Source organism: Podarcis tiliguerta, assembly GCF_965153285.1.
Source record: "Podarcis tiliguerta genome assembly, chromosome: 5".
Classification (NCBI taxonomy): domain Eukaryota; kingdom Metazoa; phylum Chordata; class Lepidosauria; order Squamata; family Lacertidae; genus Podarcis; species Podarcis tiliguerta.
Window position 1 is genome coordinate 50,519,669 of NC_139538.1, and position 26,509 is coordinate 50,546,177.

At 41.1% G+C, this 26,509-nt stretch overlaps 1 protein-coding gene across 7 annotated transcripts; it reads left to right on the forward strand.

The window, feature by feature from the left end:
* The first annotated feature begins 51 nt into the window (after positions 1–51).
* ENO4 (enolase 4) lies at positions 52–26,020 on the forward strand. 7 transcript variants are annotated; one of them, XM_083441154.1, is made up of 14 exons: positions 52–608; positions 2,146–2,274; positions 5,317–5,507; positions 6,459–6,601; positions 10,334–10,503; positions 11,134–11,265; positions 14,518–14,583; positions 15,364–15,420; positions 18,062–18,229; positions 18,508–18,633; positions 21,446–21,635; positions 22,411–22,478; positions 23,492–23,609; positions 25,460–26,020. In XM_083441154.1, the coding sequence occupies exons 1-14, from the start codon at positions 426–428 to the stop codon at positions 25,570–25,572; spliced, it is 1,854 nt and encodes a 617-aa protein (XP_083297280.1). In that variant the 5' UTR covers positions 52–425; the 3' UTR covers positions 25,573–26,020. The 7 variants fall into 7 exon arrangements, 6 of the variants coding, with proteins under 6 accessions (XP_083297280.1, XP_083297281.1, XP_083297282.1 ...); XM_083441157.1 differs by lacking the exon at positions 52–608 and adding an exon at positions 721–869; XM_083441158.1 differs by lacking the exon at positions 52–608 and adding an exon at positions 723–930.
* The last annotated feature ends 489 nt before the right edge of the window (positions 26,021–26,509 follow it).

A 26,509-nucleotide genomic window follows, 5' to 3' on the forward strand; every position in this document is an offset into this window, starting at 1 on the left:
CTCTCTCTCTCACACACACACACATGCGCACAGAGGCGTCTGTCCCAGGTGAAGGCAGGGAACCGGCTGAGCTGACAAAGACTCGACTGCCTTTGGGCACCAGGTGGCGCTACAACCCGCCGTGTCCCAAGTTTATTCAATCTCCGGAGGAACATAATCAGCCGGCGCCGCGCCGGAGACGTTAACAGGGCTCAGCAGGAACCTCCTCGTCTTGGTCCTCCCTCAGAAGTCGGGGCTGACGGATTCCGAATGGGCTCTGCTAAACTATTCGGCACAACTATTCGACCGAAGCCCGAAGGAAAGAACTTGAGGAGAGGAGGAGAAACGGGAGGAACGCGATCCCGCGAGAACACGGTAATCTCGGGGCGGGAGGCGCGCGTGCTCCGTCTCCTAGCAACGGAGTCCCGGCGCTTCTCCGAGGAGACATGGAGTATTGCGGGAACCGGGCTGCGGGCGAGCAGCAGCAGCAGCCGCCGCGGCGGTTCACCATTACTGATCTCAAACACCAGGCTGCGGAGTATTACCGCAGCAACGAAGTGCCGCAGCGCCTGGAGGAGGTGCTCAACGCCATGTTCTACCAGCGCCCAGAGGACTTCTACGGGCACCTGGTAAGCCGGACCCCTGTGTAACGGCACCCCCGTTTGCGCATGCGCCTTTGGTCCAAACCGGAGGATGGTGCGATGTGTGCCTGGTGCGCACGCGCACCGGGAGTAGGGGGGGCGGCGGGAGACGCCTTAGGTGTGGGACCAGCTGGGTGGGAGTGCAGAACTCCCAGTGACCTTAATGCAGGTCGTGTGTTCCTGGTGTGTGCATCTGCATAGTAGTATTTTGGCCCTTTACAGGGCGAGCTTCTCCATGATATTTCCGAGGCAAGTCCCACTGAGCTCCTGTGTGTCCCCATTCAATCCAACGAGAGTTACTCCTAGCTAAGTGGGTATATAGTGGCTGCAAATTTACTGCTTAAGTAAACAACAATCGAGAGCCTTGACAGCACCTTAAACACCAAAATATTTATTTTATGGGTTGAAATCTGCATCATATGTGAAGAGTGCACTCTGGTACATGAAAACCCGTGCCATAATAAATTTGTTTGCAGAGCAATCCTGTGCAGGTCAACATAGAAGTAAATTGGGCAGGGAATGGTTACAATGCTAACATTGCTACATATCAGTATAGTTTGTACTGTCACCTGCATTATGAGGAGCAAGGCACACTTAGGAGGTAGAAGGGTTCTCATCCTGTACAATTTGCAAGTCTATTGTAAAGAGGACGTTCATGAGATTCATGCCACATGACTGTATGTTGTAGGTTGGCAGAGTATACTTACATGGTGTATAATCTTATGAATTTCCTCTGAACAATATACTGTAGCATATACAGTAAATGTCATGATCTGCCTTTGTTTCCCATTGGTAAAATGGTAATCTTATGACATAATCTCAGTGTTAATTCGGATATTAATAAAACAAGGGTTATAATGCACTAAGCCCACTAGAAATTGTGATTTAAATGATTGGTAATAAAAGAGGGAATTAGAAAATGCGAACATACTTTTTATGATACCTTATGTCATCGGAAGCAGAAATAGTATTATATGTCATAGCAAGCTCACATTTGGGCAGGCTACCAAGACCTGCCAAAATTTGTGGACCTCTACCTCTGAAATTCAACCATCAGTACAAAACATCATAGTGCCTTTTGGAGTGCTTCCTGATCGATCATTTCTCCTGATTGCCAGGCAGCATGCCCTATACTAGCGTGTGTCAGGGAAAATGCTGGTCCCTGTATTAATTCCTGCTAGTCCAAAGGGCAGGCTAGGATCCTGCAGAATCAATGTCAGTGGCACAATCCAAGAATTTATTGTGATCCATCCTTGACTTCATCGCAGATGAACTGGTATCATTACAGTTTACCATACTTGAGAAGATTTAGTGAAAGCAAAGAGGGTACCATTAGGATTTTAAAAAGAAAGGAGATAATATTGTTGGTAATAGGTATGATCCCAAGCCATGGGTGCAGGAACTACTAAATGAGCAGTCTGATAAATGTCAGGGAAAAGGTTCACTGCAGACAACTGTGTAGTAGGAGAATAGAAATCTCATTTTAAATATATGGGAAATAATTGCTATAATTGTTATCTTCCAGGCAAACTACTTCTCTGAATTATCAAAGCCTCCAGTGATAACCAAATTAGTTGGGAAAAAGGTGCTTGATGGGATTGGTCGGCCAACGTTAGAAGTGGAAGTGTCATGCCGAGTTAGGAACTGTGTCAAGGTATGAACTGTTATGTGCTTAATTCTCTACTTGATCCAGAGATATCTGACTGCCAGACTGAGGGCTGCCTGCAAATAACATTGTCCGTGAGCTTATATGGACACTGGTCAACCCCTGCCAATTTTTGTCTCAATATGATGAAACCAAAAGGCCCAAAGTAGGTTTGATGTTAAAATGTGTCAAGGCATTTAACATATCTAGGTGTTTCCCCCCCTTAACTAGCTGCTGTGTGTTATGTGTGTGTCAGGATTGGGACCATGGTGCTTGGAGAAGGGTTTCCAATACTTCTTTTTTCCCTTGATGAAAATCCCCCCTCATGCTATTAATGTGAACAGAATCTAATTAATGTGTCCTAGGGCTGGTAGCAATTTTGGTGGAGCGTTTCTTCAGGACCACTGCATGGTAGAAAGTGGTAATGTTTCCTTTGCCTGTGCACCATGATCCTGAGTGTAAAAAAAGTTTAGGGGCAAATTAGACATCATACTATCACCCTTTTGAAATTTGGAAGGGTCTTGTCTGCTGTGACTTTTTATAGGGTTGAGGAATAAGGATAAGGATGAGACACCCAACAGTGAAGTCTACATAGGGCTGGCCCAAGGCATTTTGCTGCCTGAGGTGAACCAGAAAATGGCACACCCCCCCCTGGTAATTGTGGTTTGTTAAGAGTGCTGGGTTAGGGCATGGGCAGGGAATATTAGGCTCAGAGACCAAATGCAGCCCTCTAGGCCTTTCTGTTGAGGTCCAGGCCAGTCCTCTTCAGTCCTGCTTTGCATCCTCTTTGAGGTTTGGTTTTTTGTTGTTGTTGTTAACTGAAATGTCTTTTTGGATGGAGAGAAGGTACTGTACCCTCAAAACCCACTGCCTCTTTCCATTCTGCTGGCTGACCTCTGTCTTGCCTTTGAACCATGGCTTACTGGAAACCGTGGCTGCTCTCTTGCAAAGCTGGGAGCTTGTCCATCAGGAGGCAGCTGCGCATGCAGCGTGCCACTTGAGCAGGACTCTGTGGGTTAGAGGCTTGATAGATTTATGGAAAGGACGATGTGGGGAGCAGAAGTGCTGTGGTGAAGCAAGGGGGACTAAATGCAGATGGATAACAGGGGTGGGAGGAGAGAGAAACAGGAATGCCGAAACAAGTGAGGGTGAACTAGAGAAGGAAAGCGCAGGGAAGGAGAGGGAAAGTAAAGAAGCCAGAAAACAAGTATGATCTGGAGAATGAAAGTGCGGGGGTAGGGTGGGGGACGTTTCTGCATTCCTGAAGAAATTGCTCCATGGAGGAAGCAGGGAGGTGTGGACTGTACCTAGATGCAAATTTGCCACCCCTCACAGAGTTCCACTTGAGATCATGGGAGGGGTAGCCCCAAGTTTACACTTCCATGAGTACATATCCCTCACTTGGGTAACAGAAATGGCATGAGTGGAAGGACAGAAGACACCCAGTGTTTCTGTGTATTTGCTCTTCAAAAATGTATATTAAGGTGTATTCAATATTAAGGTATATTCAATAGAGAATCAAAGGATAAATAACTGTTAGATGGATTTGTAGCTGGTTGATTGACCGAACCCAAAGAGTACTCATTAATGGTTCCTCGTCACCCTGGAAAAAAGTGACAAGTGGGGTGCCGCAGGGTTCTGTCTTGGGCCCGCTGTTGTTCAGCGTCCTTATAAACAACTGATGAAGAAATTGGGTGGGGGGAAGAATCATAGCCATAGCCAAGGGGGGCAGCTGCCCCTTATAATCCTCAAAAATTATTGAAAAGCATTAAAAAATACTCAATTAACTGCCCCCTAACAAAAGCTTGCCCCCTGTAATGCCCTCTTTTAGGGGGGAATTTTAGCCGTGATCTCACCAAAAAAGCTCAACAACTTTTTGGGACCCGCATAACAAAAAACGTGGCTACGCCCATGAGGGGGATGCTAATCAAGTCTGCAGATGACACCAAACCGGGAGGGGTAGCTAATGCCACAGAAGACAGAATCAGGATTCAAAATGACTTTAACAGATTGGAGAACTGGGTCTAAACTAACAAAATGAATTTTAGTAGGGACAAATGTAAGGGTCTGCACTTAGCCAGAAAGAACCAATGCACAAATATAAGATGGGGGACACTTGGCTTACTAGTAGTACATGTGAAAAGGATCTTGGGGTCTTAGTGGACCACCACCAATAATGTGATGCAGCAATAGAAGTATAGTATCCAGATCAAGGGAAGTAATAGTACTATTCTCTTCTGCCTTGGTCACACCACACCTAGAATTCTGGGCACCACAAGGGATATTGACAAGCTGGAACATGTGCAGAGGAAGGTAACTAATATGATCAAGTGCCTGGAAACCAAGCCTTATGAGGAATGGTTGAAGGAGCTGGGTATGTTTAGCTGGAAAAGAGGAGAGTGAGAGAAGATATGATAGCCATCTTCAAATATCTAAAGAGCTGTCACATGGAAGATTGAGCAAGCTTGTTTTCTCATGCTCTGGATTGTAGGACTCGAACCAATGGCTTCAAATTACAATAAAGGAGATTCCAACTTAACATCAGGAAGAGCTGTTTGACAGTAGGAGCTGTTTGACAGTGGAGCAGTCTCCCTTGGGAGGTAGTGAACTCTCCTTCATTGGAGGTTTCTAAGCAGAGGTTGGATGTCTATGGATGCTTTAGTTGAGATTCCTGTATTGCAGGGGTTGGACTAGATGACCATTGGGGTCCCTTCCAACTCTACGATTTTCTAATAATATAACCTAGAGGCATTTGCATTATTCAGAAGTTCATATAAACAGTGTAGTTTACATGGTCAAAGAAGCATATGGACTAAACAAAATTGAAATGAAAGGAGCTGTGAAGAATTCTACTCTAGCAATAAAATTCTTTTAAATACCTTGTCAAAAGATTTGACATGTGGAGTTTATAACATTCGACAGTGAAAGTGATAACCCTCTCCATACATCAAAAATAAAGCTTAAACAAACCTTTAGCACAAAATGATTTCAATGTAGTGTTTATTATGTGAAATTTCAATGGTGAATCTATTTTTAAATACTGTTCTGCAGAGGATTTGTTCCAGCATGATCTCTTCTCATGCTGAAATTCTTGAAAATGCTTCACCAGAAGCAATTGATGCTGATGAAAGGGAAAGAGAGGAATCTATAAAGATAGCAATTGAATGGATAAATGAATCACTGAATGAAATGTTCATAGGCCTTCAACCTACTGACCAGCATAAAGCTGATGAACTTCTAGGGTAAGTTTCACATATTTATTCTGCATGTTATATAGCAATTCATTTCTTTTGAAAATCCATTATGTTGCACTTACGAGACTGTAATTCAGGCTGCAATTCTATACTTGAGAGTAAGCCCTTTTGGACTCAGTGGGACTTACTTTTGAGCAGACTTGTATTGGATTGTACTTGTGCTTACCAGCATGTGGCATACTTGAGGATTTGAAATGGCTGTGCTTCAACCATAACAGTCTGGTGGTCTGGAGGCGGATTATGATTGAGTTTAAGCTTAGTCTGTAAATAAAATTATCATCTACCTTGGGGGATACCAACCTGGAACCCATGGAAAACTTTACTGTTGCCATCAGAGCCTGCTGCCATTTTATTTTAAATAAAAAAGTAAGTCTCTAAGCCCTCCTAGAAAGTTAAGCAAAATGTGCAGGTACCCTTCTATGCAAGTTTAGTGAAATGATCACTCATGGGCTAAAACCACTGATAGATAGGCCTAAAATCAGAGCTGTGATAGATGAGTTGCTTGGACACCAGGCAATGGAAATCCCTTGGGTCCTAAAGAGTTGCTGGCTTCCCTTTTATGTACTTTATCTGCTTCTGCCTTATTTTCTAGTAGTCCTTAGAATCTCCATAGTTTGCCCTTTCTTTTTACCTAGCAACCAGGAAACATTTCCCCTGTGGTGGGTTTCTCAGAGTTCATGTACTCCCTAGAAGTTATTTTCTGCAAATATAACTACACAGTAAGTGCGAGTGGGGAGGTTAACGGCCCCCACCCCGGGCAAATACAAAATACCTCTCTGATTTTGTGTTATGTGTTTTATCAGAAATGTAGTACTATTTATAGAAGTGAAGGTAACAAATTTCAGTGTAACCTGTCACCCTAAAGTAGACTTGCATTTGTCAAGAAGTTTCTTTAAGTACTAAAGCAACCAGCAGTTACTGCGCTTTCTTTTATTACAGTGAATATTTTGCAAAGAAAGCAGAAGCAGATGAAGAAAGAAGGGAAGCTGAAAAGGAGAAAGAGAAAGAAATCCAGGAAGCAGAGGCTTCTGGTGCTTCAGCTGCTCCAGCTCCTTCTGGGAAAAAAAAGCCAAACAAAGCAGGTTATAGAATAGACCTTGTATCTATAAAGTAGATAGCATCCCGTTCCATTTAGCAAATGGGTATCATGGCTCTCAGGCTTGTATCCAATGAAGTTGTCCCAATCTTACAACTTCTGGTTGTGTAATGGAACTTCCCCTTCGTCTTCTTTTCCTTCATGCCCCTTGCACACCCACCCACCCACCCAAATCTTTCTCTGGAGGGTTGGCAGAACTCCCAGAACAGATTTGGGAGGCCACCTGGGGAGGAGAGCATGGGGAAGTTCTATTCTGCAAGTAGGAGTCCTTTCTGGGATCAATCCCCACATTGACCTTCTTACCTAAGCTTGTGGAAGGGAAGGGTAGTTCAAAGCATGCTTCTGTTAGCTTTGTTTTGTTTTATCACATTTTTATGAAATGTTATTGAAATGTTATCAATGTTGCATTTTTATTGTTTTTGAGTAAGCCACTTATTATTATAGGAAGGGGTATAAAATGTTATAAATAAATAAATAAATGAATAAATGAATGAATGAATGAAACTTTTGCACATAACCCGTTATGCTTTCCTGGATTCTCCACCCTTCAACATGTTTTGTGTCCCCATATCACTCTGCCTTCTGGACTTAATGATCCCAAGTAAAGTCATGGCAGTTGTAGAATGAGGTGTGGGTGGGTGGCTTGCTTGCCTTTATTGCTATGTAATGCTTCAAAATGGGAATCACACAGGCAAAACAAAAGAAAAAGATTGGGAAACACTTGATCTGGATACCTAGCTCTCTTTTCTTGGGCAATGCCTTATCTGAGTATCAGATATGATCCCCAGACTGCATTCTTTGTCTTGACGCGTGAATATGCACTCCGTTGTCTCATGTTGATTTAGTTCATTTTATTAGGAATCAGTTTAATAGAGGGACATAGAACAGCACACCTGCTGTGTAGTTTATGTTTATTTGATGGGATCTGGCAGGAAAACAGCACAGTGGAAGGGGGCTGAGGGTGTCCCCTAGCCACACCTTTTGGCTTTAAATTGAACTGCTAGCTGATCTAGTTGCCAGCCAGGGCCATGCCACTTGTTATCTGTAACATTCAGTAACGTTTCACTAATGGAAACAACATCCAGATCATATTGACCCTTGAGAGCAAGAGTCTTAAGGATGCAACACCCATTGACTGTTTAACTTGAGGGAAATGTGTTGAATGTTTCTCCTCTTATTGGCTTTTTACATAATTGCAGTGACCTGTTCATGATAAGAAGAAAGTGTTCTTATTCGTATACTCTTTAACATTTCGTATCTTTCATGATTGTCACAGTGCTTTTTTGTCTGACAGTACTCACCAGTATGGAGTACCATCACCCCTTTTGTAGCAGCTCATGACAGCCATTTTATGCCAGCACCCATGGCATTTTTATGAAGATTATGAGTACTGGCACCCCATTTTGTACTAAAAACACTGCTCAGAGTTAAATTTGCTTAAAAGTACAACTGTAGCAGAAGTTTGTATTGCTGCATTTGCGTCACTGATCATTTTAATTACCATTCTTGATTTCTTAGCAAATATAACAAAATCATTTTTACTTTTCTGGGGGAAAATATTTAATTACTGGAATTTCAGCAGTCTCAATAGAAGCCGTTATAGAGAAGTTGAACTTCTGAAGAGTAGAATTTGTCATTTTATGGAGAATAAAGGTGATTTTTGAGAAACTTTGGAGAATAGCCTGTTGCTTCATGCCTGACACCTCACTCATAATGCATTCCAGACCTAAGGAAGATCAAATATATGATGTGCTTCAAATATATGATGTGCTTCAAACACTTTAGTTGGGTGTCTGCATAGAGTTCCATAGTTGCAGTTGATAGCTTTCCTGTTCTGCTGTTCGAAAGTTCTGTTAAGTGCTTGGATTAAAAGGTCAGGTTTTCAAAGGCACTCAGCACCCACAACTAGTGCTGGATTTTCAAAAAATGCCAGCTCCTATTTTAGAGTCAAAGCAAGCCATTGGATGATAAGAATTTGAGGACTTGAGGACATAAATGTCACAGTGGGAGTTTATGGTTGCTAAGCTCTATGCTTCAAAAATCCAGCCATTATTAAGGTGTCCAAGTGAGAGCCAAGTAATTTTCAAAATCTACTCTGGATTCTTAAGTTTTGTGCATATAAAACGCTCTTTAGAAAGCCTGGATCTAAGGGTGCTTGGAAGATGAAGGGCATAATAATAAGCAGTGGAAGAGAAAAGGAAATAAAAGAGAAGTGTTCTATCCGAGACTGAAACAAGGCTTTATTGCAGAGATCAAAATATCAGATTATTGTGTCGTAAGAACAGATGTGATTTAAGCCTAAAGGTTAGGTGTGACAGCATGGGTTATAGGCTGCATCATGAGAGGGGAAGGAAGCAAGCCAACCAGCCAAACCAACCCCACCTTCCTCTCACCATTGCCACCGTGGATGACGTTTATTCTTCTCTGACTCCCTGACTAAACAACAGCTTCAACTTTCTGTTGGGCCACTTTAAGCGGTCCAGCTCCTGTCTATATTGGGAGGAGTGATATTTAATTAATTGGTTGATAAACTGCTCCTATATTCAGTAGTGTGGAAATGGTGTAGAGAAATAAATATAAAACAGATAAAAAAACATAACTTTTATTTATTGAAAACTGCAGACATATACTTATTTGGGATGGGCTGGGCGAAAGGTTTTTGACATGATAACATGGAGGCTTGTTTCCCATCTGTGGAAGATGAATTCCAGACAACTGGTGCCACAGTTCTCAGAGCATGTGCCTAAGTCACAGCATGGTTTACATGCTTTGCTATAAACACCAACAGATTTCAATTCCCAGATCTAAGTGACCAGCATGGGATGTAGGGGGGAGAGATGGTTTCTTAGATGCAGAACTGCACTGGCAATTACCGTTTCCACAGCTGTTGTATTCTGGTTCAAAGCATGTGTCTGCGGAGCACACATAAGCCTGCCCTGTTCTGCCCCCATTCCTCCCTCTTCTGGGTGCAAAAGACCTGTGCGTCGGCAGTTGAGTGCTAATTGGACATGCGTAAATGGTCGCCACCTGTATAGGGCGGCTTATACCAGTAGCAAAGTCGTGAATCTAGCTTGGTAGCAAATTGGCAGGGGTGAGTTGAATAACAAGGTCTCAGACCAAATTCCCTGCTCCCAAATAAGCTATGCTTTTATTAAAGGTATCAAGTTAAACACTTTTTGGGGAAATTATTTTAGAGAAAAAGTTAATTTTACAGTTTAATTCAAGCCCCTTTTCTTTCTTGCAACTCTTCAACTTTTATATGGAATATTTTAACTACCCCCTCCCATTGAGGACAAGAGTCTTGGTTAGGTTTCTGTTTCTCCTTAATTGCCAGGTTTCTGTGCAAAACTTCCCGAACTAGTATCCCTTGCACGTTTCACCTTCCTGCAATTTTTTGAACCCTATATACACGAGTTTTCAACATAAAGGGCAACCATTTTACAGCCTAGTTACAAACAAAATGCTTCAAAGTCCTGTTCCATCACAACAGGAGATTAGTGTTAGAAAGTTCGTTAGAAGAAGTGTCTTAATATAAGGGGTTAAGATGGCAGTCCTCAAAACACCTATCTCTGGAGCAGTGTCTTTGACACCAATAGAATTGATCTAGAATAAGAAGTCCAGATTCTTTGTTTTAATTGACTTCATAGCCATATTTTACTTAACCCTATGATGTTGATATTGTCAATAGAAAACTATAAACATGTTTTTGTTTTCTCAGCAAAGAAGATGTCTGTGCTGGAGAAGCCAATCCCTCCTGCAGAACCCACGGAACCTGTAGTTATGGGTAGCATGGCTATTGGGTGTACATCTCTTGCTTTTGCAAAGACTGCTGCGACTCTTCGTGACATGCCTTTGTACTTACATATCGCTTTGCTGAAACACGATCAGGTACTTGTCTGGATTTTAGCATCCAGAATTCTCACTCAAGATAGGAATAAGAAGTAATCCAGACATACGTGCAGCCTAAGTTCTGCGGAACCTTTTGCTCAATGTTGATGTGGTTTGTATCGCAACCATATTCTAGTACATTTATTATACAAGTATGGCTTAGCTCTGTGCTCTTTCTTCCACCAGAATCCATAGTAATGGCCATAATGAATCTGGCAGATATCTCTGTGCTAGAGCCAGGGCTTAGTCATCACCTGGTGTATTGCTGTGCAAATTTGTGCCCTTGGTCACTAACATGCAAGTGTCATGTTTTGTGACATAGCAATTAATTCCTTTTGTTTTAATTCTAAAGGCGTCCAGGTAGTCGATGCTGCCCCATGCTTAGTGTGCTCTTACTTAATTGGGGGGGGGGGGTGCTGTTGACCAGCAAGTAAGCCCCCCAGGGAACTGCATGGGATGGGATGGCATGTAAATGCCGAAATTAAGTAAATAAATAATATGGAGCAATCAAGCTGCATCTACAGTTCCAGCAGTCCATAGTATTTGGGGGCATATGTAATCATTTTTCTGTTCCGGATAATTTTCAAAGTGAAGCCTAAAATAGTTCCCACATGACTTTTTCCACTTTAGGAATCGCCTAAAGAACTGGCTTTGCCACTTCCAATGGCAACAGTTTTGAGTTGTGGAAAATCATCACCTGGAAAACTGAATCTATTGAAAGAAGTGATGGTTATACCTCCACACTGGTTACCAGTTAAACAGGTACCATGTGCAACTGTTTTCCCTTTTGTTTATAATAAAACACAATATTAATAAGCACTTGGCCATATTTTAATCAACCTGTAAAAAGTTAATTGCTTTTTTATGGCATAATCCAACTTCCTGTTCTCTACGCTTGTACCTGCTGTCTTCAATTGGAGTAAGAGTGAACAGGGTGTAGGATTGAAGCCTTACTGCCTCACTACTTGTTACAATCGTGGCATAATTTCTGATGATGTGGGGTTACACATATTAAATACCAGGCATTAGGTGGGAAGAGGGCATTGTCCTCAGGAATAAAGTATGTGGTTTCAGTCTACTCTCTCCAGTTGTGATAAAGGTGAAAATCATCCACTCCATGTGGCAATTAGCACAAGGAAAAAGTCTCATTGGTGTCTCTGTGCTTGGTGGTATTATTATTATTATTATTATTATTATTATTATTATTTATATGATTGCTAAACACATCATTAATGTAACATGTTATTAGGCCCTTAAACATAACAAAACATTTCTGAATCAATAAATAAAAATTGTGCAGTAGCACCTTAGAGACCAACTAAGTTTGTTCTGGGTATAAGCTTTCGTGTGCGTGCACACTTCTTCAGATACCTCATGTGCATGTACACAAAAGCTTATGCCCAGAATAAACTTACCGTATTTTTCGCTCTATAGGGCGCACTGGCCCATGGGACGCACCTCGGGGTTGGTTTTTTTTTTTTGGGGGGGGGGTGAATTAAAAAAAAAATCCCCCCCCAGCCGCGGGGCTGAGGCAGGGGAAGCCCGAGCTTCCCCCGACCCCAGCCCCCAGAACAGGCTGCTATCCGCAAGCCTTGCGAGCCCAGCGGCAACTCCCGCCGGGCTTGCAAGGCTTGCGGACACCTGCGCGAAGCACGGGGCGCCCTCCAGAGGGTGCCCCGTGTTTCGGGCTGCAGGCTGCCGCCCGCAAGCTTTGCGAGCCCACGGGAACTCCCGCCAGGCTTGCAAGGCTTGCGGATAGCTTCCTGAAGCCTGGAGAGTGAGAGGGGTCGGTGCGCACCGACGCCTCTCACTCTCCAGGCTTCAGCGAAAGCCTGCATTCACCCCATAGGACGCACACACATTTCCCCTTCCTTTTTGGAGGGGAAAAAGTGCGTCCTATAGGGCGAAAAATACGGTAGTTGGTCTCTAAGGTGCTACTGGACAAATACTTTTTTATTGATTTCGACTGCATCAGACCAACACGGCTACCTCACTGAATCTAAACATTTCTGAGTTGGTTATAAGTATATGGAGGAAACATGCATATGGAAGTGTGTAATAAATGGCTGTGCTTTTAATGCATAAGACCCATTCATTTACATCTGAGAAGTTGCCCGTGGATGTGTCTCTTGTGAGTAATATTGACAATGGAAAGATATAGCAGCGTTCTGTGTTATAGTAGGCATTTCATTTTCACAAAATGAGATATCACATTCATATAGAACGAATGAGTTATTCTCCTGAAAGGTCATTATTATGATGACTCCAAATACCTTGAAGATAAGTTTTAAAATTTCACTTTCATATATTAATGTTTTTGTCAAATCACCTTCCCAGGCAACTTTTGTTCAATCCCACCTCACTCCTCTCAGATTAAGGATGTATAATGGTACACTCATGGATAGAACAACTGAGAGCAATGAAGTGGGTGAGATGGGAAAGAGATTTAATTAGAGATGGTAATCTTCTTTTGAATCAGGTGGGAATTGGCAGAGATCCCCAATTACCAGTTCCTAAATGGGGAAAAAATGGTTAAAGCAAATGTTTCATTCCATTTCACATCATGTGTGTGAACAAAATTAACTCAGGTATAATTGCATGTTGGCACAGCTGATGATAATCTTGTATCCTCTTCAAAATCAAGGCACAACTCAATGTCTTGTGAACCACACTGAGATCTTTTGATGAAGGGTGGTATATAAATCTAATCATCATCAACAACAACAACAACAATAATAATAAAGTGAAAGACAATACCATTTTTTCAAGGGCATGGAGCTTGAATGATAATACCTGAATAAAGCAGTATTATTTCAGAAGTTAGTAGGTGCCTGGCTAGTACTTTTCGCTGGTTGTAGTCCTGGTACCCTGCCTACCATGCAAGGTGTTCTTTATGCTCATACTTGCTTTCCCTCCTGCTAATACCTGGATTTACCTACTTGGCAGGATTTAAGATACTCTTAATCCACTCAGAACATTGCCACTAGTGTTGCGGTTTCTCCAAAACTTCTCATTCAACTTGGAACATATCTATTAAAGTGAATATCTGCAGTTTAATGAGCATACTAGTAACTGATCAGAAGGGCGGCAGTTCGAATCCCTGTGATGGAGTGAGCTCCCGTTGCTCGGTCCCTGTTCCTGCCAACCTAGCAGTTCGAAAGCACGTCAAAGTGCAAGTAGATAAATAGGTACTACTCCGGTGGGAAGGTAAACAGCATTTCCATGCGCTGCTCTGGTTCACCAGAAGCGGCTTAGTCATGCTGGCCATGTGACCCGGAAGCTGTACGCCGGCTCCCTCGGCCATTGAAGTGAGATGAGCCCCCCAACCCCAGAGTTGGTCACGACTGAACCTAACAGTCAGGGGTCCCTTTACCTTTACCTAGTAACTTTTGGAAAAGGTCACTTGTTTTCAGAATGTAATTGTTGTGAGCCTGGCTACTTTGGGACGGGTGGCAGTTGCTGTCAGAGGAAGAGGAGAGTGCAAGCATGTCAACTGCATGGAGTGGACCAAGGGGCGTGATGCCGCGAGCTCCATTGCCCCTGGCTCCCTGTCAAGCCCGTACAAACAGGGAAGGAATTCCCTAGCAATGGGGGAAGGCATCAACCAGTCAGGAGGGGCCCCGCAACCCCAGCTGGAGGAGTCAGAGGGTCTGACCTCTGACCTCTCACAGAGAACTCAGTGCTGCCTGCACCACTGGGAACAGGCCCATGCCCCATTTGGAGAAGTGTGTGCCACCAGTCTCATTGGGAGACAGGCTTGTGTCGCAAGTCACCATGTCTCACTTTTAGAAACTGGTAGAGTCTTTTAAAGACTTCTTAGCTTTCATTCACTCATGAACTTTTAGGACTGTCTTTGGTGATCTGCAGCTGTAGTGTGGCCTAAATTGCTGTAAGCCTTGAATAAAGCTTACTTACACACATACTGTCACTGAGTTTGGGATGGGAGCCAGGGCAATTACTTTTAATAGGGGAAAAAATTGTGGTTCTGTGGGATTTTTTATTTTTATTTTGCAGGGTGTAGAAAGATGTGTGGATATTCAGAGAGAAGTAATGAAGTTGCTGAGTCAAACTACTAACATGGTAAGATAAGTTATAAATTAATCATTTTTGTATTTTCAGGAGTTTGTGTGTGTTTATGTATATGTTTATGTGTATGTTTGTGTGCATGTATACCTTGCTTTGCAGAAGGTATACACAAGTCCAGTCTGTTGCTCTGGTTGACAAGTTAACTTTTCAAGTAAAAGCCACCAGAAGTAAATCAAACCCATTATCTTCTTATACAGTATGGCAATCATTTATTTCATTTATGCACCAGGAAGACCAAACAAGAAAGCCACCTCAAACTCATGGAGAGACCCATTTAATTAGGGACTCAAGTTACTATTGTGTCTGTTTTTCACATTTCTATGCAGGTGCAAATTTTTTTCAATAGAATGAATGATTAGCTGCTTTTGCATTGGCTTACGGTTCACGTTTATTTATTGACACATATCTGTTACTTGCTTTGACAAATACAACCTCTCCAGATGCCCTTAGGATGTGGTGTACTATTTTATATGTCATTTATATTTCATGTGCCTAAATTCTGAAAAAAGTCATTAATGTGCTTCATTTTGTTTGCTGCAAATAATCTGTTCAAAACCAGGGAGGTTTATTCATAGTGATGTTTTGGATATCTGTTGTCAGTTTGCAATAAATACATTCTGTTTCAAACTCTGTGTTCTGTACTATACCCAACCTTTATCTTGGATAGTATCTTTGAAGCTATTACAGTATTTAAAAGATGACTAATTTTTTGGTTACTATTTTTCCTGAATATATAATGTTGGTGTTTCTAAACCTTTGTAACCTTTGTAACAGCCTAGTTCAGTGGGAGAAGGTAAAAAGACTTCGCGGGATGCTGCAAAAAAAGCTCCGGTAAGAAAAAATAACAATACAGTTTTCAACTTGAGGAGTGGATTATTGCAGAAAACAGTTGTTAGAATCATAAGGTGATAGGTTTATTAGCAAGTGTGATGGCCCTTGATGTATTGAGACTTGTGTACCATTATTTGTTGGGAGGGATTTATATTATACTACATTGTGAATAGAACAGAAGATTGCTTTCCATCAATCAGCCTTTCTGACATAATTATATCAGCCATTAGAAGCTCAGGTTTGTAGGAATTCCTACTGCACTTCACACTGATTGAAGAAGGAAATGGAGGCACACACTGCCTCTTAAACCTGGAACCAATGTTACTCCTGTGATGATGGCAGCATAGTGCTCAAATGAGTCATGCTGGTTTTGTCTCTAGATCCTGTTACTTGGATCTGTATCAGTCCACGGGTTGCGATTTCCTAGGTATTCTAGTCACTCAAAATGTGGTGCATCCACTGCCTATGAGCTAGGTTCAGTCATGTGTTCAAAAGCAGAATATGAAACCATCCAGTACCGGTAAGAGTTACTTATTATTGATAGCCAAATTGGAAGCCCAATTTGGATAGGAATGATTTTTTAAAAATTATTTCTCATAAGAGCATTCCTAAAACAACCAATTCAATAAAAATATCATAGTGATGCACACTACAATAATTAAAACATCATAAAATTATAAAAAGCATAAAATGTAGAACATGTTTATTGTATTTTATTAATTAGACTGGGAGTTAGCAATGCCCCTGTGAGGATGTATGTATGAACAAATATGGGTTATGTAGGTTGGATGGTGAGGAGCGGATGCTCTCCAGGATAGGGAGAGAAGAGCAGGTAAATTTAAGTGGAAATTTTTACGTGTACAATTGCATTTTAAAAATGTTTCCTCTGTAATACTCTTAGATTTAATGTTTAATAAATGATTACATTAAATGGATGTATTTTTATTTAAACCGTTGCTAAAAACCATTTTTATAAGGTAAGAGAGGAAACTAAATAAATATTGTGTGAAAAATGTAGTGTGAAAAATAAAAATATACAGGATCATATTTAACATTGGTTCTGCTCTGAGTTAGACCCACTGAAATGAATGAACATGACTAACTTAGCACTAGTAATTCCAGTGGGTCTACTCTAAGTAGCACTTACTTGCACATAACTGATAATTACATAGACTTTTCTTACAACAACAACAATAAAATTTTAATTTATACCCCGCCCTCCCTGGCCAGAACCGGGCTCAGGGCAGCTAACACTAATAAAATGACTATAAAACGTAATAGGAAAGAAAACAACAACAACAACAAAAATAATTAAAATACGGGTTAAAATACAATTTAAAATGCAGCCTCATTTTAGTAGTAGCCCATAAATCAAAACCATAAGAGGAGGGAAACATAAGGGTCAGACTGAGTCCAAACCAAAGGCCAGGTGGAACAGCTCTGCGTTTCAGGCCCTGAGGAAAGGTGTCAAGTCCCGCAGGGCCCTGGTCTCTTGTGACAGAGCATTCCATCAAGTCGGGGCCAGTACTGAAAAGGCCCTGGCCCTAGTTGAGACCAATCTAACCACCTTGCGGGTCGGAACCTCCAGAGTGTTGTTATTTGTGGACCTTAAGGTTCTCCGCGGGGCATACCAGGAGAGGCGGTCCCGTGGGTACGAGGGTCCTAGGCCACATAGGGCTTTAAAGGTAAAAACGAGCACCTTAAACCTGACCCTGTACTCCACCGGGAGCCAATGCAGCTGGTAAACCACTGGATGAATGTGATCCTGTGGCAAGGACCCCGTAAGGAGTCTCGCTGCAGCATTCTGCACCTGCTGGAGTTTCTGGGTCAGCTTCAAGGGCAGCCCCACGTAGAACTGATTTAGTAGGATTGGGGGATGAGACAAATAAGCATGCATATAATTGCAGCCTTTTGGGTTGATATGGGTAGGATTTTACAACACTTGGTGTTGGATTCTGCCAACACCTTCAGTGTTACATTGTTTGCATTCTAGGGCCAAGATGGCTTCTGTTTCTATTGTCATTGGCACAAATTGCCCACTTTTAAATTGACTTCAGTGGAAGAGTTCGGCACATGGTTAAATCTCTCCAACTGAATCAGATTAATTATGCTTCATTTTAAGTGAATCATGTCCATTACTTTTGTTTCATATTTTATTAAACTTCATAGGAATATTGCATCATTTGGAAGCAACAGAGTTGTTTCATCTTGTTTCTTTTGTTTAATTGCCTAAGGACTACAATATATTTCTATTTTCTCCCTTTTCAACTTTGTGGAAGTATGTCAAATCTGAATGTATGAAACAGCATGCTTGGAAATAGTATTGTTGTCTCTGTGTGTCCTCTGTTCATAGAAACTGGGAACAGTAGCCAGGCCATCTGCAAGAAACTGGTTGCCTTCATGTAGATGCTGATAATTTATATACAGTTGATGCACATACAAAATAATAATCCAGTCATAAAATGAATTATAAAATAGCTATACAGGGAGAGAATATCCTATCTGGTTAGGTTGTAGGACAGTATGGTACCTATATAATGCAGCAGGGGATGGGCTTGGGGGTCTTATTCGGAGATTGGCAGAACACTTCTTGTACATGGCTATATGAAATTAATACCAGTGTTTTTAAATTCATTTACAGTCTCCTGTTCTTAAAAAGATGTCTCACTTAGGCTGCCTGGTAACAGGGTTTGAAAGTCTTGAACAACCTCTGGCTTTGATCCAGTCTGCTTGTACACACCTTTCCTTGGAACTAGGAATAGATGTATACTTGGGAATAAATTGTGCTGCTCATGAACTAATCGACTGTGTAAGCATTAATTTTTTTGTATCTTTATTTTCAACGTTCTTTTGTCTTTTTCAGTACCTCTTCCTCTCTCCTCAGAAGGGATCTATCAAGGGGGTGGGCTCTGTAAAGGGAAGGAAGTCTATCAACAGATTTTATTCATGCAAAAGACCGGTGGCTCCTTTGCGGCACCTCAATGTTTCTAATTATCGTACTTTATTCCTATCATTATCTATTAAAAAGAAAAGTGAGCACCTTCAACTCTGATAGTGATTTTTACCTTTCAGTATTTTTAATTTTAGTCTAAGGGAAAATATGAAGTGATACTTGGAACGTTCAAGAGCCCTGATGAAATGGTGGATGTGTATGTGGACCTAATTCGTAAATTCCCATCTATTATGACATTAATAGATCCACTGAGGAAAGAGGTAGGAGCTTTTTCTCTCTTTGTTTTGGTATTTTTATCACTGTCCTTGAGGAGAACCCAACAATAAAAGAAACACATAAAATGTGCTTAAACTTTGGGAGGGGTACGTTTTATAGAAAAGAGGAAGTCATAGAGGAAAGAAAATTTCACTGAGCTTCATTCCTCAGCATTGTGGCCCCAATCCAATTAAAGTTAGACACACTTCAGTCCTACTGAAATCAGTGTGACAGAATTTTGACTAAGATGACAATCCTGTATCGGAATATGTCTGAGTAGACAAGAATAGGATTTTGTTGTAACTTAAGCTCCATTATAATGCTTAATTCCCATTGATATCAAACTTTAGATGGCTGAGGGCCTGTTTGTATGAAATGTATGAGATGCATGCATCATATTAGTCTCATTTTCAGAGAAGGATTGCAAAATACAGCAGCACAATTAACTAGGACGAGAATATTTGCCACATTTCTGTGTTCAACTATTTGATATTTTAACTCTATATATTGTTGACTTGTGTTTTGTTGTAAACTACCTTAGAAGGTTTTGTATCCTGAAAAGAGGGCTATAAGTGACTATAATAAATAAATACATTAAAGTAAAAATCAGTGGCAATGCCATTACCTTGAATTAAGTCTACCTCAGTAGACTTAAGACATTTAATAGATATATGCTTATAGATACAAGTCACATTCTCTACCAGCTGAGCTATCCCAGGTCACATGACAACATAGATTGCCATCAGAGCCCAAATGGCCAAAGAATAGGCAAGTAGTTTAGAGCCTCAAAGTTTTAAATTTGTGATATTGATCCTCGATTGGACTGTCAGACAGTCTAGTTGCCAGCTAACTGCTATAAAATAGGATAAATGCTTTCATATCTGAGCAAGACTGAACTCCCCAATATAACTGCCTCCAGTCCCCTCTTAATGCAGGCCATTAAAATCCAGACAAAACTAAGAGGTCTTACAATAGTTCTGGGAAGACAATCAGGCTGTGATTTTGGCAAGTCTCCAAAAGGAGAGAATTCTGTAATTGTGGAGCAGCCATTAAGAAGCGGTACATGCCCATGGCATACAGATTGTATACTGAGAAAATGTTTTGTCAGTCTTTCTCAGAAATCATAGTGGAGACATACGAGAGAGGATGGAAATACATATCTTGCTGCTTTAGAATTACTAGCAAAATATTGGTAAAATATACTAGTTTCCGTTGTAGAGGTATGGGTAAGGAAATGTTGGCAGACAAAGCATAATGGATAACATTGATTTCCTTTAGACCTAAATGAGACGGGAAAATTCACTCTATTGATTTCTTTTAAAAAATCAGCCTTCTGTTGCAAACTGCAATAGGAATAAAACTGTTACACATAAATATAAACACATTTACTTTTTTTAAAAAAAAGGATAAAGTGTTGTGAAGTACATTGGGGGGAAATGTGAAACAGGAAACATTACATATGGTTAAATATATAACTATTAATTCTGCTTTACTGTCATATAAAAATGCATTGTTGTAAAATAAATTGTTCTCTTTTGTGTATAAAAAAATGTAACAAGAACAAATTTAAATATAGGGAAGTTGGCAGGGGTTTTTTTTTCCTATTAGGAACAAAGATGACTATGGCTTTACCACATTCATCTGTTTACTTGATGCCTCTCTGGGTATTGAAAAGGAAAGGAAAATAAATAGCTAAATAAATAGCACAATATAGTCCTGTGAGCTTCCAGTACCACAAAGAATGTTGATGGCTTAGAGATAAACTACCTTTCTTATTGTCTGAAGAGGGAATTCAGAGTTTACATTGAATGCCAGAGACTGCCTTTGCTGCTAGCTTTGTTGGATGGGAACACGCTGTTGCTCAGTAATAGCTATGCTAAAGTCTGTAGGCAGCTTCCCATACACCTTCCAGCCAAGTGGGAAAGGGAAAAGAAAAGGTCCAACGCAGAAATGGGGACCGCTTTTCAGCCCGAGAGCTGCATGTCCCCGTGGGCAACCTTCCAGGGACTGTGTGCCAAGGGTGAACAGGGCCAAAAGTGGGGGAAGCAATGACTTAACATTTGTATGGTTGGGTCCGTATCAGTCTGACAAAATTCAGCGGTTTATATGCACAGCACAAATATACACACTTTCCATCCTCAGACCTGCAAGAAACATCAGAGTTAAAGAATACATTTCAGCAAAACAAGATCCCTCAAGGGCACAGAGTAGGGCCAGTGGGGGGCAGGGTCTGGCCTGTAAAGAGGGTGTGTGACTTTTGGAGAACCCTCTCACCCCACCTTCCTGTATAGCAATCAAATATATGGCGGTTGTTATAATTATTTCATTCACGAAGTGATTTGCAATATAATAAAAACATAGAGAAAACAGTTACATGTGTAAAATCATGTTTAAGATACCCCCCCCCCAAGTATATATATTTATAGTTTAAAACAAAAACAGCACATACTCAATTCAAACCCACTACCAACTGGGATAAATATCTGATTAGAAGGGTTGACCGTTCACCAATTGGCTGGTGCTGATGGGAATTGAACTCCAGCAACATCTGGAGGGTCCCTTGTTGGCTGTCCCAGCTATATGAAGTAGCGAGGGAAGAATGAGAACCCAAAAAAGCATATTTTGGGTTCCTATTCCAAGCAGGTTAGAGCCTTGGGCAGAAGCACTTCTGTAGGGTTGCAGGTATTAGTTGTGGGGGCCCATTTGCCTTCTCTAAAACAGCACAAACTGAAGTTTATACTGAAAATTCAGAGTATCCATCTGGTTTCTGGCATTAACTTCTGAAATTCTTAATCCGTTATTTTGCTATTTGTATAGGACTGCCAGCAGTGGATCACATTACGCAACACGTTGGGATCTAAATGCTATATTTTTGCAGAAGAATTGTGCAAGAGTGTATCTAAACTTATGGAGAATCACAACACACCAAAATGCAGTGGTCTTGTCCTAAAATATACCAATGAAGCTAAAATTTCTGACCTCTGTAAAATAACTCAGCTTTTAGATGGTGAGGAAAGAACAGAATTAAAATGAAGTATACACTATAGGTTTGCCTATACGATCTGTAAAAGGATGTAACATGTTATACTTAAATACAGTAATTGACAGTGTTAGAAATGCTTATTAGACATAATTGGCTCTCATCATGGCACAACAATAGAGTTGTGGGCTCATGTTCAAAATATATTAAATGAATTCTTGGAATACAGTTCCGCTCAAAGTGCTGTATAGAGCCAGGGTAACAGGGCGTATCTCTCATATGAATCGTTTCTGTTGTATATTTCTATGGACATTTTACAAGTTTTCAAAATGTAACAAAGCTGCTGAAATAAATGAACTCTAAGCTTCAGAATTTAATTTATACTAGCTAGAGAAGTGGTTTCCCCCCTTTCTTCTTTAATCTGCAGCTATATTTTGTATAGGTTTAGATTAAATTAAATGCCTCAGTGCCTCACTTTTGTCTTGAATATGCTACCAAAATGATATGTTCAGTCATTAGTAGTTGTAGAAAGTGACAGAGCAAGTATTTCAGCTGTTATACAGAATGCCCACAATCCAACACTGAGTTAAATGAGTTCAAGCCCTTTTAAATAAGTGAGCTTAAATTCTCAAAACTCAAATGGATTATGAACCATGGATTTAACAGAACAAGAGAAGACATAGAAAAAAAGAAGAAAAAAACTATTGTAATAGCCAAAGGCAAACAATGGAAAACAGATAGTCTTTTGGCCAGATAGAGAAATGAAGAAACAAAAAGCACTTTTCATTTCCATCCTATACAGGTCGAAAGCGCATTTCCATTTTAGGCAGTCCAGATGGAGAGACTTCTGATGACAGTCTTGTAGACCTGGCAAGTAAAGTAGCGAAAGCTGTTCAATTGCTCAAATACTGCTTTTTATCTTGACGTGGCCCACAGTAGAAATGTTGTCTGTAGTTGAAACACAGGTAACCTTTTAGAAAATTGGCTTTTTTGAGAGAGTCGCCTTTTAAAGAGAGTTAATCTTTGAACTATGGGGGGGGGGGGGGAGATGCACAACAGTGGGCAATGGTAGCACAGTGAAAATATGTATTGTCTCTTGCTGACATTTTAAGGAAAAGTTAAGCAAATTATTCAAAACATAGAGCACTGACAGTATTTCTTGAATAACAGGTCTTAATGGACTCAGGCTAGTCTCTTTGTGTTAAAGCATAATTGCATAGAGGATGTCACTAAAAATTGGCCACTTATTTAAAATTAATGTGTGAATTTTAGTCCACCCCCCTTCCAGTCACCCTACCCTGCCTCCTGCTGTCTCCTGAGCTTCCAATTCCCTTCCTTTCAGCACTATACTGTTTTCTTGCCTCTCAGCTCAATGTGGTTTCCCTTTCCTCTTCTCTGGCTTGGATAGCTCTTTCTCCCTACCTATCCCATCAATGCTAGAGCTTGCATGAAATTCCCTCCTAGCAGAGTTTTTCCTTTAACTCATCGTAGCCAAGGTATTTGTTAAAATGCCATGCCTGACTCTTACTCTATGACCTTACAGCAGTCCAGTCAATGACCTGTTTACATGAAGGTCATGGGGTTTACATGTAGGAAGCAAAAAATTAACCAGAAGCCAAATTTTAGCACAGCATTACAAAGCAAAGGACATTTTCAGTACACACTCACTGTCCTGTGGAATAAATGCTCCGGCCATGCATATGGCAGTGTTACAAACACATGCATAAATGCTGAATTGTAGGCCTCCACATAGAGATGGGAAATATGAATGTTACATAATCGAAGTCTGCTTCTAAGGCACCCAAGTTATGTAAATAGCAGGAAAGGGGATTCATTTTCCCCCTCAACACTGGAGGTTTAAAATGGTAATTTTTTTGTTTAAGGCTGTTGGACTGAGAACTAGGTTCATCAAGTTGGGAGGTCTTTCACGTGGCGAGAGGGTCGCCAAATACAACCGTCTTCTTGCAATAGAGGAAGAACTCGGCAAGAATGGAAGACTTGGTAAAAAAAAACACCCTTTCTTACATTGTTTTCGGTGTTTAATGAATAAGAATACAAAGATTGGAAAAGGAGTGATTGAAAACACTCTGCAGGAGGGAAGGAGAATCAAAAGACTATAAATAAGCACTTGCAGAAAACAGGATGACATTTGCCACAAAGTACATTGTCCTTATAATGAGTTGTCTGTTTACCTGAACGTTAAAATAAGACATCTTTTAGGCACAGCCTACAACAAGCTTTTCATGAGCAGAATTAATTGGTTGGAATCTTCAAGGCCAATGGAGAACAGAATTTTAGCTGGAGGCAGGCATGTTGCAGATGATGCTTTGAAAATTGTTCTGTAGCATTCCATATAAAGATGCAGAAATATAGCTGTGTGAAAAAGCTACATGGCAACTTCATATTGAATATCAGATGTGGTAGCAGTCCTGGTAAGGGACCTGCTTGGAGATTCGCCAAAGGCTTTGCACCCAGAGGTTCCAGGTTCAATGTGTGGCATGTCTGACTAAGTCATACCTCGGGTTGAATGTACTTCAGGTTGAGCGCTTTCGGGTTGCGCTCCACGGCAACCCGGAAGTAACGGAGCACGTTACTTCCGGGTTTTGCCTCTTGTGCATGTGCAGACGCTCAAAATGACGTCACGCACATGCACAGAAGCGGCAAAATTTGACTCGCAGATGCGCCATCGTGTCTTACGTTCCATTCAGGATGCGAACGGGGCTCCGGAACAGATCCCATTCGCATCCCGAGGTACCACTGTAATGGGAAAGGTCTTTTCCTGAGACCCTGGAAAGAGCAGTTGCATGGACAAGTGATCGGGCACGGTGTACGACAGCTTCCTATGTTCCATTCATTCTGCCAGTGGCATCAACCCAAATGAAAACAGTATTTCCTTGTATATTTCCCATGGCATGCCATTGAAATTTTATACTTGTCAGCTGTTCCCTAGGCTGTGCAAAATCTATGGGCACAATCCCTATGCAGGAATCCCCAAATGGCATAGCCGAGGCCTGGTTTTCCCGCTTTCTTTCTTCGTGCATACACACAGATACAGGCACTGTGCCAAGCCATTACAGGGAATGAGTGTATGTGCGCATAACTCCATAGCCTCTCTTATAAGCTAAGGAACATGAGTTTGAAGTTCACATTCCTTCAGCAGAGTGAGGAGGGCTGGATGAATAAACAAGGAGTACATATGCTTCCCACCTCCTAGATTGACCTGAAACAACTTGGATGTCGCCTGTTTAAATGCACGTATGCAAAGAACTATGCTGTATTCACAGATTCACAGATGTAGTAGAATAGTTTACGAATGGAATAACAGTCCATGCTTCTACAGTGGTGCCTCGCAAGACATAATTAATTCGTTCTGCGAGTTTTTTCGTCTTGTGAATTTTTTCGTCTTGCGAAGCACCACTGTGTATTGACGGTTTCCCATAGGAATGCATTGGCGGTTGTTAAAAAAAGGCGCAAGACGTTTTCATCTTGTGAAGCAAGCCCATAGGGAAATCCGTCTTGCGAAGCAACTCAGAAAACGAAAAACTGTTTTGTCTTGCGAGTTTTTCGTCTTCCGAGGCATTCGTCTTGCGAGGTACCACTGTGTATTTGCTACGAGTGTGAGCTGTGAGGCAAGAAGGCCTGGCATTACACTGCACGTGACTTAACAGCGCAATTCTACATCTGTACTCCTAGTTAAGTATGTCCAGGATCCCAGCCATACCAGTTGAATCTCCATAGGTACATGCCTGCTAAAGTTAAGCACTTTTAAATCACATTGCTTTTGCTGAAAGACTTTTGTAAATATATGCTTTTTTAAAAAAAATACTCAGGATACAAATATTCCATTTCAGGTGACAGAGAGGATCATGAATTTGTTGATTATACTGAAGAGGAAGAAGAAGAGGAGGAGGAAGAACTTGAGTCTACTGATATTACTGCAAGGACAGAGCGCTCTGCTACATAGAAAGTGATGTTTCAGGTTTGGCATTTTTTGGCCCAGAACTGACCCCTGAATTCTTCATTTTGAGGCCAACAACATGTTCCTACAGGACTACCACAATGGGGCAACAGTTGGCATGACACAGTCAGTCCTTTGGTTTTATTTTCCTTTAAAATGTTTATATTTCTGCTATGCATCCTTTAACACAGCTTAATGGGAATTTACCATATGGAATAACAGTTGTTTGTTCTATAAAGATATGACAGCACTCTGTTTGAATTGGGGAAACAGTGTAGGACAGAAGGACCACAGAATCCATGAGTAATGCATGCTTTACTAGTCTGTTAATCCATTTATGAATGTGTTTTTTTAATGCAGTGTTCACTTTTGAGTCCTTTTTTCCAAAGCAGCATCATCATCATCACCATCATAATAATAATAATAATAATAAAATTTAAAATGTTTGCCATAATTTTGTTTTAGGACATTAATTTTCACACACAATTTTAAAAATCACTTTGCCAAGCTGATTTTCCTTTCCATTAACAGTGTCAGCAGTCAAAGTACAATTCAGGTTTATATATCTCTGAAGTAAAATTCTCTGAAAGTTTGAATAGATCAGGGGTGAGGAAACTAACTCAGAGCTGAATGTGGCCACTCAAGCCTCTTTATTTGGCCTTTGAGACTCTTTCCAGGCCACATTCCTCACCAGTCCTGCTCTGTACTCTCCCTCAAGTGCTTTTGCCTGGCTTGACTATATATGCTTGAACTATAATGCCTTTTGCATGCCTGATGTGGCAGGAATATACCCTGTTGTACAAGGCAAAAGTCACATCCATTACTCTGCTCATTTTTGGCTCTAACCCCACCCACCACCACTGCCCATTGTCTGAAAAACATGTCCCAGCCCTGGAGTCTACAGTGGTCATTTTCAAATGCAGCTGTGCAACCAAATGCAATG